The sequence below is a fragment of the Phaethon lepturus genome, unplaced genomic scaffold (genome assembly GCF_000687285.1).
Source record: "Phaethon lepturus isolate BGI_N335 unplaced genomic scaffold, ASM68728v1 scaffold15659, whole genome shotgun sequence".
Lineage (NCBI taxonomy): Eukaryota > Metazoa > Chordata > Aves > Phaethontiformes > Phaethontidae > Phaethon > Phaethon lepturus.
In genome coordinates, this window is record NW_010562934.1 from 12,423 (window position 1) to 27,024 (window position 14,602).

At 47.5% G+C, this 14,602-nt stretch overlaps 1 protein-coding gene across 1 annotated transcript in view; it reads right to left on the minus strand.

The window, feature by feature from the left end:
- RPTOR (regulatory associated protein of MTOR, complex 1) overlaps window positions 1–14,602 on the minus strand; it is a gene marked incomplete at its 5' end in the record, with an annotated part of 92,594 nt that overhangs the window by 8,617 nt on the left and 69,375 nt on the right. Inside the window, 4 exons of the mRNA XM_010294456.1 lie at window positions 6,614–6,664; window positions 10,680–10,784; window positions 12,047–12,171; window positions 12,676–12,790. Coding sequence (XP_010292758.1) covers window positions 6,614–6,664; window positions 10,680–10,784; window positions 12,047–12,171; window positions 12,676–12,790 — 396 coding nt within the window. The remainder of the gene's footprint in view (window positions 1–6,613; window positions 6,665–10,679; window positions 10,785–12,046; window positions 12,172–12,675; window positions 12,791–14,602) is intronic.

A 14,602-nucleotide genomic window follows, 5' to 3' on the forward strand; every position in this document is an offset into this window, starting at 1 on the left:
ATAAAACACAGGCAAGGTGTGCAAATTACTCTCCGCATCTGCGCAAATTACAACACCAGTTTTCATGACTTCATGCTACAGAAACTATCGTTATTAGAGGAAACATAAAATTACATACACACACATCCATACAACCTCCGAACGGGATCCAATCAGCTGGTCCCAGATTTGAGTCCAAAATACGCCTTTGACCCCTTGTCCAGCTTAAATGCTTAGAAAAGCTGAGGTGCCGGTGAATACAGCTTCCAGGGACTTTGCCAAGCTGCTGGGGACTTCCAAAGGACTCTTAATAAATTATCCACCACTTTATGAGAACACTGGATTAAATGACGACTGAAGTAGACTAAACTGGTGACATCTCAGCAAGATCCGAGAGCCTCTGGATTACCATGATTCCTCATTCTGATAGAAATATGTGGCTGGGGGAGATGTTTTTAAACAAGGAATAGCAAAGTCATCGCTGCAAGACATTGAATTAAACAGCTTGGTAGGAGTAAAACCCAATTTGCTGTACAGGCAGATAAGGAGGGGAACATTCTGCAATTACACTAGCTAAAATAAATTTAGGAGAGCTTTTGCTCCTCGTTTTTGAGGGCATAAGCTGATTGCTACGGGAAGTTTAGAAAAAGGTCCCATCCATGCTGTAAGAGAATTACAAGGGATTTTCTATCCCCAGAACGCCTGACATGGGCACCTGCTTACAGACGGGCTGGCAGACTGCGCGAACTCGGGAACTTTGCTGGTACAGCGATTTCCAGAGAAGGGTAAGTATGTGTCACCGTCTCTCCCAGCTGGGGGAATAAGATGTCCAAAAGCCGTCGAGCGCGCCGACTCTGCTAAGCGCAGAGCACACAGGCGTCAGAACAAACCAGAGACTGGGACTCAGGAACGAGCTGGCAGGGAAAGCCCTGATTTGGCAGGGGAAATCTCTGAGGAACAATTCTTGTACATTTAATTAGAAGGGACTTCTTTGTACCTGTGTGCCACCTCCACAGCACAGAAACCTTTTGCTTAAAGCAGATGGCTGTACACCAGTTATCTTCTGCTTTTTATGCTGCAAAGACTGACCAACCCCAAATCTACAGGTTTTCCAGGGAGACTCTTATTCATACATTAAAAACAAAAACAAAAAGCCCCAGGAGCAGCACCCAAGGAAACCAGACAAGAACTCCAGTTCTTGTGTCTGTTTTCATCCCCTCGGGCAGGGCTCTGCCTTTGGCAGAGGCAGAAGCAGCATCCTGGCCTTGCAGGGCAGTGGTTCATCCTCTCGTCCGGGCCAAGCTGAGACCCTGGTGCCAAGAAGTATTTTATAGCCACAGGCAACCCGGAGTCGGAAAGCGCTCTGCAGTGCATCAGGGCTGCGGGCTCCGGCTCCGAGCCATTCGCAGCCGTCTTCAGCGGGACTCCAGTATTCCCACTCTGCAACTTCCTTGTCCAGAAGGCATTTACTATTTTGTCCGGATTTACTGCCAGGAATTAGCCCCAGCAGGAGATTTAAACCTACCCCAGCATGCTCTTTCTCACCAAAGGGCCATAAGAACTTTTTACCAGACCAAATGCCTTTACAGGGCACAAAGGAAACAACAGAGGCATCCCATAAACGCCGAGTTTTCTTCTAAGATGATGAAATAACCTTGCTTGGCACAGATTCTGATAAAGCATTCTGCCCATCTCCCCTTCCTAAGCATGGCACGCAAGCAGATTCCTGATCTTGCTGCACACCACCGAGAAGATTACTGATGTTTATTGACGGTCCGTCATCTTACTGCAGGAAATTCAGGACTCTTGGCTAAGCTGAGAGCTTGTATCTTTATCCTGCGAGTCAAATTGATGGTTGCTTCGGATTGCCTGGCAGCTCGGAGGGCTGCTAGAGATCCGAGGGAAACAAGCAGGCAGCGATTTAGATGATAAACATCACTGAAGTGTTTTCATTTGTCATCTTGTTTATGGCCCGTATGACAAGACAAACCTGGCAGGCTGAGATGGATATCGCCATTACCATCACTGATGGAGTTAAGTAGGCAATGTGCTCTTTAGGCAGTTTTAAAGCTCCCAATTTTCCAGTTACATTCCCCAGTTTGAAGACAATGCTTTTCTTCAGTCTGATCGGTAGCAAGTCCCCAGCCTGCTGCGGTCCCAGGTGTCCTTTCTGTGGAGGGCGCAGAGGCGGTGAATTCAGGGTGACGACGGGCGGTTTTGGTGCTCGCCTTGGCGTATCTGTCAGGAGGTCAAGCACGGAGGCCATTCAGCAATGCCACCTAGAAGACTGGGAAAGTTTCACTGAGGGAAGAAGCTCCAGAGGGGTCTTGCTGTATGTAAAATGGCACAGAGATCTCCCATGAGAAGTGACCAGGCAGAAGGGACAAGGGTTCGCCCTGGACCAGGAGCTGACACAGAGCCCACGGGTGGAAAGAAAGGTGTGGCTCGTGGTCCTCCAAGCAGTCAGTGCAGCTCCTGCCCTTCTCATAAAAGATGAGTTGTCCATGTAAGTGATAGCCTCTGCTCTCCGGAAGAGGCAAATGCAGCGTTTTGATTATCCCATAACAAGGGATCTTCCCTTTCTTTTGTCAGCCTCTTACTCTCCCAAGAAAACATGAAACAGGACTTTTGCTGCTTCCGATGCACGGTGCTCGCGGGTGGACTAGGCAGCCTCAGCATACGGGACGCTCACGTTGCACCATGCAACGCCGGCATCAGAAGTAACAGAACATTTGCATAAAAGCTGCAGCCAGGCAGAACTAGCACCTTCCCGCTGGGAGACGGGGCCGGCTCCATCTGCAGCCCAGAACGTCGGCGGGTCCTGGCTGCAGAGGTCGTGCCTGTACCGAGCATCAGCCCACGGGCAGGGGGGTCTGCTCCCGCCGCAGCCCAGGCGATGCCCTGACGAAGTGGATGAAGGAAAGGGGGAAAGGGGACCCCAGGATGTGACTGGAAATGCTAAGCCAGAATTCAGATGTGTCTGAAAAGAAGAAAAGTCTTTGTACATAAATTTAAGTCATTCACAAGCGTGTAACAGGAAAGGAAAGCTTCCTCTGACTGTGAAATGTTAAATTCAAAGATGACGCTCACAGTACGAAATGAGACATAAATAGCTGAACTATTTCTATGTATGAGCAAATGTTTTCACGGTGGAAATGATACAGTATTGGCTCACGTTTGTATGTTAAATTCCTAGTATTTTGGGATAAGAAGCAAACGTGGGACCGTGGGACTTAATACTGATTATCATTTCCTTTTTAATTAACAGAGGTCCTTCTCCAGGATGTTACAACTGAGACTGCAGTTCACCTGCTGTGTTTTGGCTTGCACGGCTGGCATCTAAGATGCTTCTCAGCCTCATTCTGGCAAAAAGGTAATGTACGCTGCAAGCCCAGGCAACCTCAGCTCCTTGCCTGAGCCACGCGGCCAGGTTTTGCATTACCTGCCACCCAATTTCCAAGCTCCCACCTACTCACAGAAAGGGAGGGAAGAGGGGCAATGCCGTGGCACCAGTGCAACCATCTGATGAAGGCCAGTAGTGAAACTGTGGTACTCTCAGAAGCCAGTGAATTGCAGAAACAGCCATTCTATCAACACACTTCTTTTAATGCATCATTAGTTAAGATTAAAGTTTTCCTGTAAGGAATGTTGCATTCTCAGATAATAAGCAACAAATCATCCACAGATCAGGAAAAGAAATTTTTAAAGGTTGTGTGGGTCTTTTTTTTTTTTTTTTTAAGTCTTTTAACACAAGTACTTGCAGTTCTGTATGATGACACTTTATATACAAGGCAACACATACCAAGGGCCATTCTTGAAGCTGTAACTTTCTATGGCTGTTCCCTCAGGATTCCCCCTGAGCAACAGATATTTGTCTGGATGGGACAGTTCCTTCTATAAATTTCAATAAATAACACTGGTGTGGAAAGCAGCTGCATTCCGAGTGTCTGCACTTATTTTTAACGTCACTGGAACGTGGCCAACCTGTACGTGGCATTTCAATGAAATTGGGAATACCTACATAGAACACAATAGAAAAGCATCTTCGATTCTGACTAATGATTTTTTTAATCATGGGCCCTCCTGGTTGAGCAATGAGGCGCATCACTGTTTTAGTTTCCAGGAAGCAGTGGGAGGGTTGTATGACCTCACTCATCATTAATTTCTACAACATCCTTTCAAAAAGTGTCACTCTTCTTATGCCAAGGACTAAGCGCAGCAAGGGAGAAGAGTAGCAGTGATGCTGGGAATCCAATTAAAAGAGCACAAACCCCTGGAGCTGCAACTTCTCCAATTATTTTATTGCCATAAAAAAATCTGACCGGAGACAAGGTGCTTCTCCCAAACTTCTTATTCCTAAAGGACAAGATACAACCCCTGGGGAGATGTAGGAAGACTCACTCTACTTTTCTCTCTCCCTCTTGTTCTCCAGTATAAGCTCTGCTTGAGTTTGATCATTTGATCAGCTCCTTTTGCAGGTTAGAGCCTTCCCTCTGCCAAGGCTCCTCTCTGTCGCAGGCTGCCCCACGCAGCTCCCCATGAAACTTCCCCTCCAGTAAGCTGCTAACTTTTATTTCTAAGAACGCTCCAACGCTGCCTCGCCACCCCCTCCCATCTGGATTGCTGACAGGCTGCCAGAAGAGTCAGCGGTATTCAAAGCAGAGCAGAGCCTCCAGAGGGCAAGGTCCCGTTTTTCTGCAGAGCAGGTATTTGACGTCTTTCACTTTGTTTCGGAAGCCCCAGGAGAACAGGAAGGAAGCAGGGAACGGGCAAGTATGTACTTATTTTTTCTTGCTTGGCATCAGTAGAAATTTTCTCAAGGTAAGACAGATTATGGCTGTTTTCATATCAGAGCCAACAATCCCCACGAGGCAGCGATGGACAGAGGTGTACACAGGTCAGATGTATATTCTCGTTAACACCGTCTCCTTCCTATCGCACATTCAGTTATGCTGACGGGAGGTAACGCAGCGGTGTGCTGAGGCTCCCCAGGAGAGCCCTGACGGAGCAGGAGGTGAAGCAGCCTGGGCAGAGGGTCACACTAATGCATCTCCTGCTAGCTCGGCCGCCTTCGCGATGCTGAACGCCCCGGCTGCAGACTTTGCTCTGTGCTCACACGAGCTTCAGGGGTTCCCGGGCTGACTGGCACAGTGGCCTGATACGACCTGGACCGTTAAGCCATTGGTCTCTCCCTAATTTACCACTCATCTGCAATACAACAGCACCCAGCCATGTGAGAATGAAGAAGTAGTCCTCCTTCTTTCGGTAAAAATTCCTCACAGAAGCCTAGGCAATGAGAACAGATTTTCTGTGCTTTAGTGACAAAACTAGTGTATTTTATCTAAATATTGCTGATGTATTTTTCTGTCGAGCAAGTAGCTAAATCTCATACATTTTTAAGACTTCCTCAGTGGGAGAGAAGGAATCCTTTTGCTGTATTTTTCATTAGGAGAACACCTGGCCGGAAAATGCCGGTGAATGCTTTTTATTGATTCACAGATTATTTGTGAGCTTGGGACAGAGTGCGATTGCTTGGCATCAGCAGTATTGATGCAGCAAGGGAGTGGCTGGTATTGCCTTAAACCGTTCCGATGTCCGGCTTACTGCCTGCAAGGAATTCCCTGCAGCCAAGCTTTGCCAATTTTAGCCTTCCCGTTTGCCAGTGGGTTCCTGAGTGCAGCGCAGAGCCAGGCAGCGAGCAGCAACACATCAGCTTTGCTAACTTCTGTCCCAGTGCTCGGTCTCTGAACAGTAAGAGAGATTTGCAGAGACCTCAAGCTAAGGAGCTCTGAATCACACATGCAATCATCTTCGTCCTATTAATCATTGCAGACACATTCGGCTCTTGCCAGTCAGCAAATATTAATAATTGATGAATAACCCGAGATGACTACGTCGACGTTAACATCCATGGACGCGCATACACACAAAGATGCCCTGACACATTAGCCATCTGTTTCCCCCGAAGACCTTGGTGGCAGAGGAGCGGGTCAGGCTCCAGAGTAACGCAGACATTACTCTGCACAGTCCTGGCTTCCACAGATGGAAGCTGGGGAGTTCATTTACCTTCCTTCCATGTGAAAGAACAGAATTTGTAAAATTTATTAGGCATAGCCTTGCCGAAAGTCTACTATTCTAAGCCTCCTGGGGAAGATTCATCAGCTTCTCCTTTTCACATGATCTTTATAGCAGAAGCGTATTACAAATAAACCCCAGTAAAATCCACATCAGCTTAACTGCGTTCACATTTGGAACCTGTCACTCAAACCCTTTTGTCCAGGGATGCTTTGAAATCTTCCTGGAAAGAGACTCGTACATCCCACCCAAACCTTCTCTCACTGCAGAAAGCTCAGGGAGCGTGACGCGAGGACGCCCTTTTCCCGGCGGCTGGCTACGCTTACCTAGAGAGCACCGACCCCTCCCTGCATTCCTCACAGCTGTTACGGACACAGGCACGAGGCAAGGAATGGGAGAGGTAGAAGCAGCAAAGCTTTCCAGGAACCACAAGGACCCAGCGGTCATTCAAACAATGCCAAAAAAGCCAACCAACCAACCAACCAGTCAACCAACCCGAAGCCAGACGAGGAGGTCCTGCCCACCCCAGCTGATCGTAGGTAACAGGAAAGAAAGCACTCACCTCCCTGTTTACTTCTGTCAAGATAGATTGAAACCCTTCGGGCCAGACCTGTGAGAAGACAGGGATTAAGGGGTTGACGCTAAGGGTAAGGTGGTCAGCCAAGAGCAAAAAATCTTAAAAAAAGGATTAGAAAAAGCAACTCAAATTAAAGGAGAGAACATAAAAGAGAAGCAGAAGCACCAAGAGCAGCACATGTCCCCATCCAGAGAGCAGGCACTAGTTCAGTCACAGCATTCCCCGCGAAGCCATCAACGGTGGCGCTTGTCATGTGTGAACTGAGTATCTGGCTGGCTGACAACAGCACAGATTTGACATTTATTCGTGAACACGGAGACTACCCTTTGCATGATCTGGTCCCCGTTCTGAAGGAAACTGCATCAGGAAGTGACAGACAGAAATCCACATAACTCAAGCACGGAACATGAGGCTTCTGCCATGGAAAGTCTGGGCTCCCCACAGTGAGGGCGACTGCACCGGGGGCTCCTCTGCCCCATACTTCAGAGAGTAGCTAACCAGCACCCAGAGAATGCAAACAACTTCTGGGTGCTCCGCTTAAACAGCCCTTAAGTTAGCCACAGACACAGACTAGCTTCTAGCCATTAGGCAATAAGAAAGCACTGCAGCAGGGCAGCGAATGGGGATGTGAGAAGCACCTTGGGACAACCCTGGAAAATCTGGCACAGGGAACTCCAGGTATTCAGGAAGAGACCTGGCTGAGCCCTTCAGTCCTCCCCGGCATCCCGTTAGAAGTGGTATATTGGTTCTCTCTGCTGAACTGGAGAAGGGAAAACAACACAGGCACCTACAACAGCACACAAGGAGCTGGGAAGGGAAGAGCTGAGCAGACGGCATGTGGTAATTGTGAAGCAGCCAGTTACACTCCTGTATTTTTCCAAATTCCAGAGCTGTACTGCTTTCAAGGGCAGAGCCATTCTCACGGGGAGTGGTGGCTCATTTCCCTTTGTCACAAAGAAACAATGCAAAACATGGCAGTTTTGTTCCGAAGCACAAGCACGGCCACTCGTCGTAAGAGACGGCCCAGAGCTGCGTGTCCCAGCCTGCCCGGCAGCGCGAATTCGGAGCGGCTCCAAACCGAGCTCTTGTGCAGACGCCAGGCGATGGGTCTCTGTGCTGCTTTGCAAGCTCACAAAACCCGCAGCCTTCAAACACCCTTTCTATAGAAACTGCCAGAATTCCCAAAGCCTCCTGCATTGAAATTACAGCTTCAGAGCACGTCAGGTTTATGCTCTTCCTATGCTGCTCAATAGAAAATGCTTAGTTTTTCTTACATCTTTTGAAACACCAGGCTATTAACAACACACATTTTGCCTTTTTCTCAACCCCCTCCACCGCTCACGCTGGGGATTCCCAGTCGCTGCCTTACACTAGAGCACCTGGAACCACTGCTGCTTTGAACACCCTGATTCTGACTGAAAGAGACTTTCTTGGTGCATCATGAGTACAGATCTGAAGATCAAAATCAACAGCCCTTATACCGGAAAAAAAGAGGGTGCCCACACAGTATCTTGCCAGTGTTTAAATTAAGACTCACCTACCCTGAGTCTCAAATGAACTGTAAGTGCAATGAACTGGGGCCGAGTTTAACACGCTAACTGGGCCGTGTCAGCTCACTTCTCTTACCTTGGGTTGCACAACACAAGTCCTTTACAGAGTGTAAAAGTTTAAGTTCTGTGCCTCACTCTGGTCTGCTCCCCACTTTCAGGCAGCCCCTGAGCATGTTATTGTTGACCTCCCGCGACTTTGACAACCTGGGGATGCTTTTCAAGCTTCCAAAGGATGTGTTTAGGTATTGCATATTCCTCTCTCCTTTTGTAAGTGGAAAAACTGTCCAGAAAAGTCAGTATTCTGGTGCCATCAAGAAGACAATTAAATTCAGAGGCGAGTATGACATGTGGGAGAAGAGTGGGAGAGGAGAGAAGGAAATCAATAGTAGGAGCAAGCAAACTCCAGTAAAACTCGTGAGCTCTGCAGCTTCAAATATGCATCTTCAATTTTATGAACCAGTGCTGGACTACAACCATGGTCTTGGCAGGGGAAGATAAACTCTTGAAGAGAGTCTCAGTTCCACGGGGACTTGATCCACATAGCTCTTTTGAAGTGACTACATTTATTTCTCTCTCCACAAAGAAATGTCCTTCTCCTCTTCTGAACCTAGCTCTATTGCTCCAAAGGTAAAAGGCAAAGCAAACAGGACCCAGACTTCCTAAGATCTTAACAAGAACACACTCAAAGTTTCAACGCTCCTGTTTTGGCAAGTGTAACCATTCAACTCTCACAGCTAAATCAGCTCTTCCTTCAGCTCTTAACCTACTTAGCAATGTCAAACATGGATGCTAACAATCCTTTTAAAGGCCTGAAAAGGGTAAGGTACAATCAGCAAATGCTACGCCTTGATAAGGTGCACGTAGAAAGTAAGGCAGGAAAATGGAATCAGCCTGAAGGAGTTCAGTCGACAGTTGTCACCATCTTCTCTGAACACGGCTGATCACGTAGCAAGAAACCAACGATCAGAGCAGTTTGGGGGAATTCCCAGTTTTTTGGGAGAGTCCATTACCAGCTCCAAGGAAGCAAGATCCTGAATGCAGGGATGGTAAACATTAACCAACATCCTTCAGGAAAGCTGGTGTTGACAAGAACGAACTACAGGCCAACCGAATGACACTACAAAGAGCAACTGGAGATGACTACTGGACGCTTTCCTCTCTGCCTAAGGAGATCCAGGCCTTTCACCACTCAGTGCGTTACCACCGTTTTCTTCCTGCTCTTACCGACATCTCTGCAAAGAGCAGGTTTTGACCACGGCAATTTTCACAGTATGTTGCAAACTTCCAGCAGCTTATAATCAGTTTTGTGCACATACCACAGCGAGGCACAGAGCCTGAAGAAACTTCAAATACAGTTCCTCTTTCCTAAAACACCAGAGATGAACCATGAGGCGTTAAGCAAAACATAACAGATACGAGCTCAACGGGGCAGCACTGGTAAAATCCAATGGATAGCTAAAACAGCTGTGTCAGGCTCCTGTGATGAACCACATCAGCTCAGAAATGAGAACTGTCAGATTTTAAGGTCAGGATGAGCTATGATGGTAATCTCATCTGACCTCCTGCACAGCGCAAGCAAGGGAGCGTCACCCAGCAATTCCTGCATCAATCCCACCAGTGCTGATTGAACTACCGTGCATTTAGAAAATCTTGTAGCCTCGATTAACAATATTTAAGTGACAGAGAATCACCATTAGAGCATTAGTACATTACCAGGTCTCGGAAGGATGAAACATCCACCTCCTTTTATGTCCCAAACCAGTTACTCAAACTGGTCTTCTGGCTTCATCCTGTGTATGGCTGGACGCCAGTGCTCCTTTTTACATCTTTTTCTATTCAACTTTTCTAACATTCAAAGCAGGTCAATGTCTAACTGTGCTGTCCTTCTGCACGTGTCAGATTTAGATTGCATATTTTCTTGCCACCTCCTGACCCACAATAAACGGCAAAGAATAATTGCCAAAATTTCAGCCCAGGCTAAAGGAGGTCACAGGTGCAACATGCAAAGCTGTGCAAAGGCTGAGCAGCCCGTCAGAAGGAAAGAGGCAATACGTGAGATACCATCCCACCCAAAGGGGAAGAGTAACCTCCTGTCAAGGTGAGCACGGAGCAGGGCAGTGCCCAGTTCCACCGTTGTTCTACAGTTCTCTCCTTAGGAACACAGTTAAGAGGAATGCTTGGGCAAGACAGCTGCTGTGAAGCTTGTAAAGGACAAGGACTTTGTACCCTTCTGCTCCCCAGCAAGAGGCTGCTCTGCTTGTTCTTCAGTGTGTGTGTGAGGATTTTGTGTTGGGCTTTCAGTTTTCTTGGTTTGTTTGGTGAGACCTGGAAAAGTAATTCCTCACCAAGGCCTGACAAAAGGCAGAGACTGTTGAACAAGGATGTTACCAATGGCTGAAGTTGAGAAACCCATTTTATTTGCCCCTTCCTTAGAAAAAAAACCTACAGTCACAAATTATTTTTACTCCCGCCTCCAAAAAAACTTAGTGGGAACCCACCTCGTGTAGTTGGCAGCATGTCAGACAGCCCCTGCCAGGCAGTTACCATCTCTGGGTTCTTTTCCAGGTCTGCAAAGTTCTTCCACACTCTGATGGCACCATCATCTTGGGGAGCACAAAAAAAGAGAACACAATGCAATGTCACTGCTGATGCAACGCTCATAATTACTTGTGCACAACAAAGGAAGAACAGAAGTGGAACTGCAGTCATACACAAACTCTAAAACTGAGACTGTCACTTGAACTTAATCTTTTTTATTAAGAGTTGTTTTTCCTCTCATCCTACAACCATGAAACCTAAAGCACTGTTCTACTGGGAACAGTTCTGGAAGAGCCTCTCTCCTTCCTTCGAGTAACACCTGACATTAGATGTCGCTCCATTTCTCTGACCCATTCATTTTTTCTTGGATTCATCTCTGTCCTCCTTGCTATTGGTGCCGACAGCCACAAAAGTACCCTACTAAATACAAAATACAATCCCACAGAAGAAGCTGAGTCAAAGCCCAGCCCATCAGCAGCAACTCTTTCAGGAACATCGTGTATTTTTTCAATTTGTTCCCTATCTGTGCAACTTTTGTGCTCCAAATCAATAAATTGAAAGAAAAAAGTCCTCAAGGCCCTCTCAGCTCCCCTTCCCCCTCTTCTTAACTATACCCAACCTGTACATTTCAGCATGAAGTTTGAAAAGCTATTGAAAACACTTAAGACTGGCAGGTTTAGAATGGTTCCTTGCGAGAGAAGCAGATCTTACTCAAAGCTTTACAGACCAACGGATGGGAGAGAGCTCTCCAGGCTACCTTACGTGATGCAACAGAGCATTCCAGAGAACTGTTTCCCTGGGTGAGATATATGGACTAGAGGGAAACTCGGAACTATTTGAGAAGTTTAGTGCTTAAAATAAGCCCTGCCTGCTCTAGACTTAAAACAGCACACTAACAGAATTTGGTTTCTTCTACTTGTTGCAGCATGATTTCCTTTTCAGCTCTGGACAGAAGCTTTTAACCAACTCAAATCACATTGCTGCGGTCTTATACAGGAGGAGGAGGTTACCATGAATTTGCAATGATAGGTAAAGACTCAGAATGATGTAACAAAGCTGGGATTGGAAATAGTTTCAGCAAGTGTTTGACTTGTTAGTAATTTGAAAACCTTTGCAGCATGCACTTCAGCAGTTAAGATATTTCAGTGCTGCCAGAAACAACTTTCAGGTTTGATCCTGGAAATGCCTCGTCAGCTGAGGCAAGCCGCAGGGTAAGGAAAGCTCAGGCTGGGCCAAATTCACAGGGGGGAGAGCAAGAGGACCGGAACAGCTCACTGGGAAAGGCCTCCCAGTCCTGCCCTCATATGTGGGAAAATATGTTATTCACCTGTAGCAGTCAGCAGCAAGGAGCAGTCCTGTCCATTCAGGTACTCCATCGCTGTGATCCTGGTGTATCGAGGGTTCCCATTGTGGAAATAGTCCAACTTTTCCCCTTTCTCCCAGTCCCAGAAACTGGGGGAGGAAAAAACATCGCATCAGTTCGTGGTTCTCTGTGCAAGCTGTAAGAGAGATCTACTCGTTCCAGCAAAACTAAAAATTATATACAGCAGATACCAATTCAATTTGTTTTTCTCCTTCGGTATTCAGCATCATTTTATTAATAATGCACGTCAACCTTCTGCAAAAGGAGTAGGATAAAAGCCCAACCGTAAGTAACTATTATGTATGTCAGGATTCAGCTGCAGCCCTCTAACCCAGCGCCGCCCGCAGCAAAGCGCGTGGTGCAAGGCTTTCGGCTACGGCCCTGAGCTCCGGGAGGACTCTGCCCTGCCTCCCTGTCCCGAAAGAGGGAAGGATGGCCACGGAGGGGAGCGGGGAAAAGAAAAGGAACAACGTACGGCGGCGCTACCCCGCGATAATCCACGCGTGCTCTTTGACACGCCGCTCTGAACCCGCCGGCACGTGCTGCGCGGCGGCCGGGCAGCGAGCGCTGCGGAGACCCGCAGAAACCCTTACCAGATGCTGTCTTTGTCGGCTACCGCGATGCAGGGCGTGAACGGGTGGAACTTCACCACGGAGGGGACGCCCGGGTTCCTGTTGAGGAAGATCTGATCATCCAGCCGGGAAATGCCTGCGGGGGGACAGGAGGCAGCCACGGCTCAGTGCCTGGGAACATCCCGCCCGAGGGATGGGGCTCGGACCCCCCAGCTTCCCAGCGCCGCGTGTCACCACCCTCCTCCTCCCCGCCAGTTCTCCCCAACAGACCCCCCAACACTTTCCTCCTTCAAGAACCTTCTCAGATCCCAGTTATCTGACAGCCCCGACTGCCCCATGCTGTCTCACGTCTTAAGGTACAAACTAAAAGTTGTGGTGACAAATCAGGGGGTCCTTGGCTTTGGCAGCTGAAGAGAACACAGTAAGCAAGCACAACCGGTTTATGTTGACAGAAAAATCAACATTATTTTTTCAAACCTCAAAAAATGAGAACACCTTTTTTTTCAACTTAAAATACGGTATTTCATGTTACCTTGTGGATTATTTATTTAACCTTCCATTTCACTTCTTTTAAATTTAGGTTAATTTGCAAATGAAAAATACATTTTTCCATAGAGATATTGAAATGATGGTTAAAGACCTTTCCCATCTTTTCTTCAGAACAGTTTGCTATTCACAAACACTTTTAGTACCCCTGACACTGCAATTTTTTGGCACAGTATGAATTCATCACACAAAACCGTAAGCCCAGGAGACATTTACTCAGTTCTAGTTTGTTTTAGAATGCATTCGTTTAATCTAATTTTCATTAGAAGACTGTAAGTCTATTTTAATTCTATTTAATATTTCATATTTTCTTTTTTTTTTTAATGAATACTGGCATTTTAGTCACTCAGGTCAAGCAACTAAATATGAATACACTCTAGAAAAAGATTTAACTTCTTCAGGCAAGCATGAAAAATCTCCTCCTTTGTATTCAGAAAGATCTCCCAAGCCATCTCCTGGGCTCCAGTTTCATTTCTATATTACTCTCGTTTATGATATTGCGCAGTTCCATGACGTTAAGCTACCCACCGTACCGACTCGAGCCCAGCAAACCTCCAGACAAGGAGGTACAGGCAGGATGCTGAGCCTTGGGCAGTTCTCCATTTAGCAAATTATTATTTCCAACTCTGCATGCCTCGGCGAGCATCCCAGGAGAGAAACAGCCCCCGCCCGTAGGGTTCTGCCCCCGGGAACGCTGCTGGGAGGGTGCCATGAGAAGGGCTCCATGAACGCCCCTCCCCAGCCTCTGCTGTTGAAGGCACGCAAGCAGGAATAATGTAAGATGCAAATTCCTGAGGAAACTTCACTGGGTTCCACTATATGCTAACAAATTCTTGTGCTAAGAGAGTTCTAGCCCAACCGCTGCCTCGAGAGGCGTAAAGTCGCAAACAAAGGCAGCATCAGCTTTCTGGAGAGTACGCGCCGAGGAAACGCGAACTCGAGGCACGTCAGAGGGAAACGCGTGAGCAGCACGTACAAAGCCATACATACAAGCATTAAAAATATACCGGGGTGTAAGGAGTAAGCGATCGTTTACAGACTTCAGCAGTGGGGAATGTGAAAGTGGTTGAGATGTCTTCTGGGCACCCGGAGGACACAGCCAGCGGCTCGGCAGGGCTGGTTGGCCACGAGCGGCCGTCCAAGCGGTGTCTGACACACGTCAAACGCCGCCTGAGCCAGACTGCAGCTCTGAGCTTTATCCTACAATATTCTGCCTTCTACCCCTTTAAAAACATAACCTACAGCACCCATCCGAAGTTTACAGGACAGGGAAGAAAAGTGCGAATGGTAAATCAATAGCATCCGTTAAGACGAGTTATCGATTCCATGCCGACCGCTCCGGCTCCCGCGGAAGTGCCGGCCGCCATCGGCTACGCGGGTGAAGAGCGCCGACGGGGGCCCG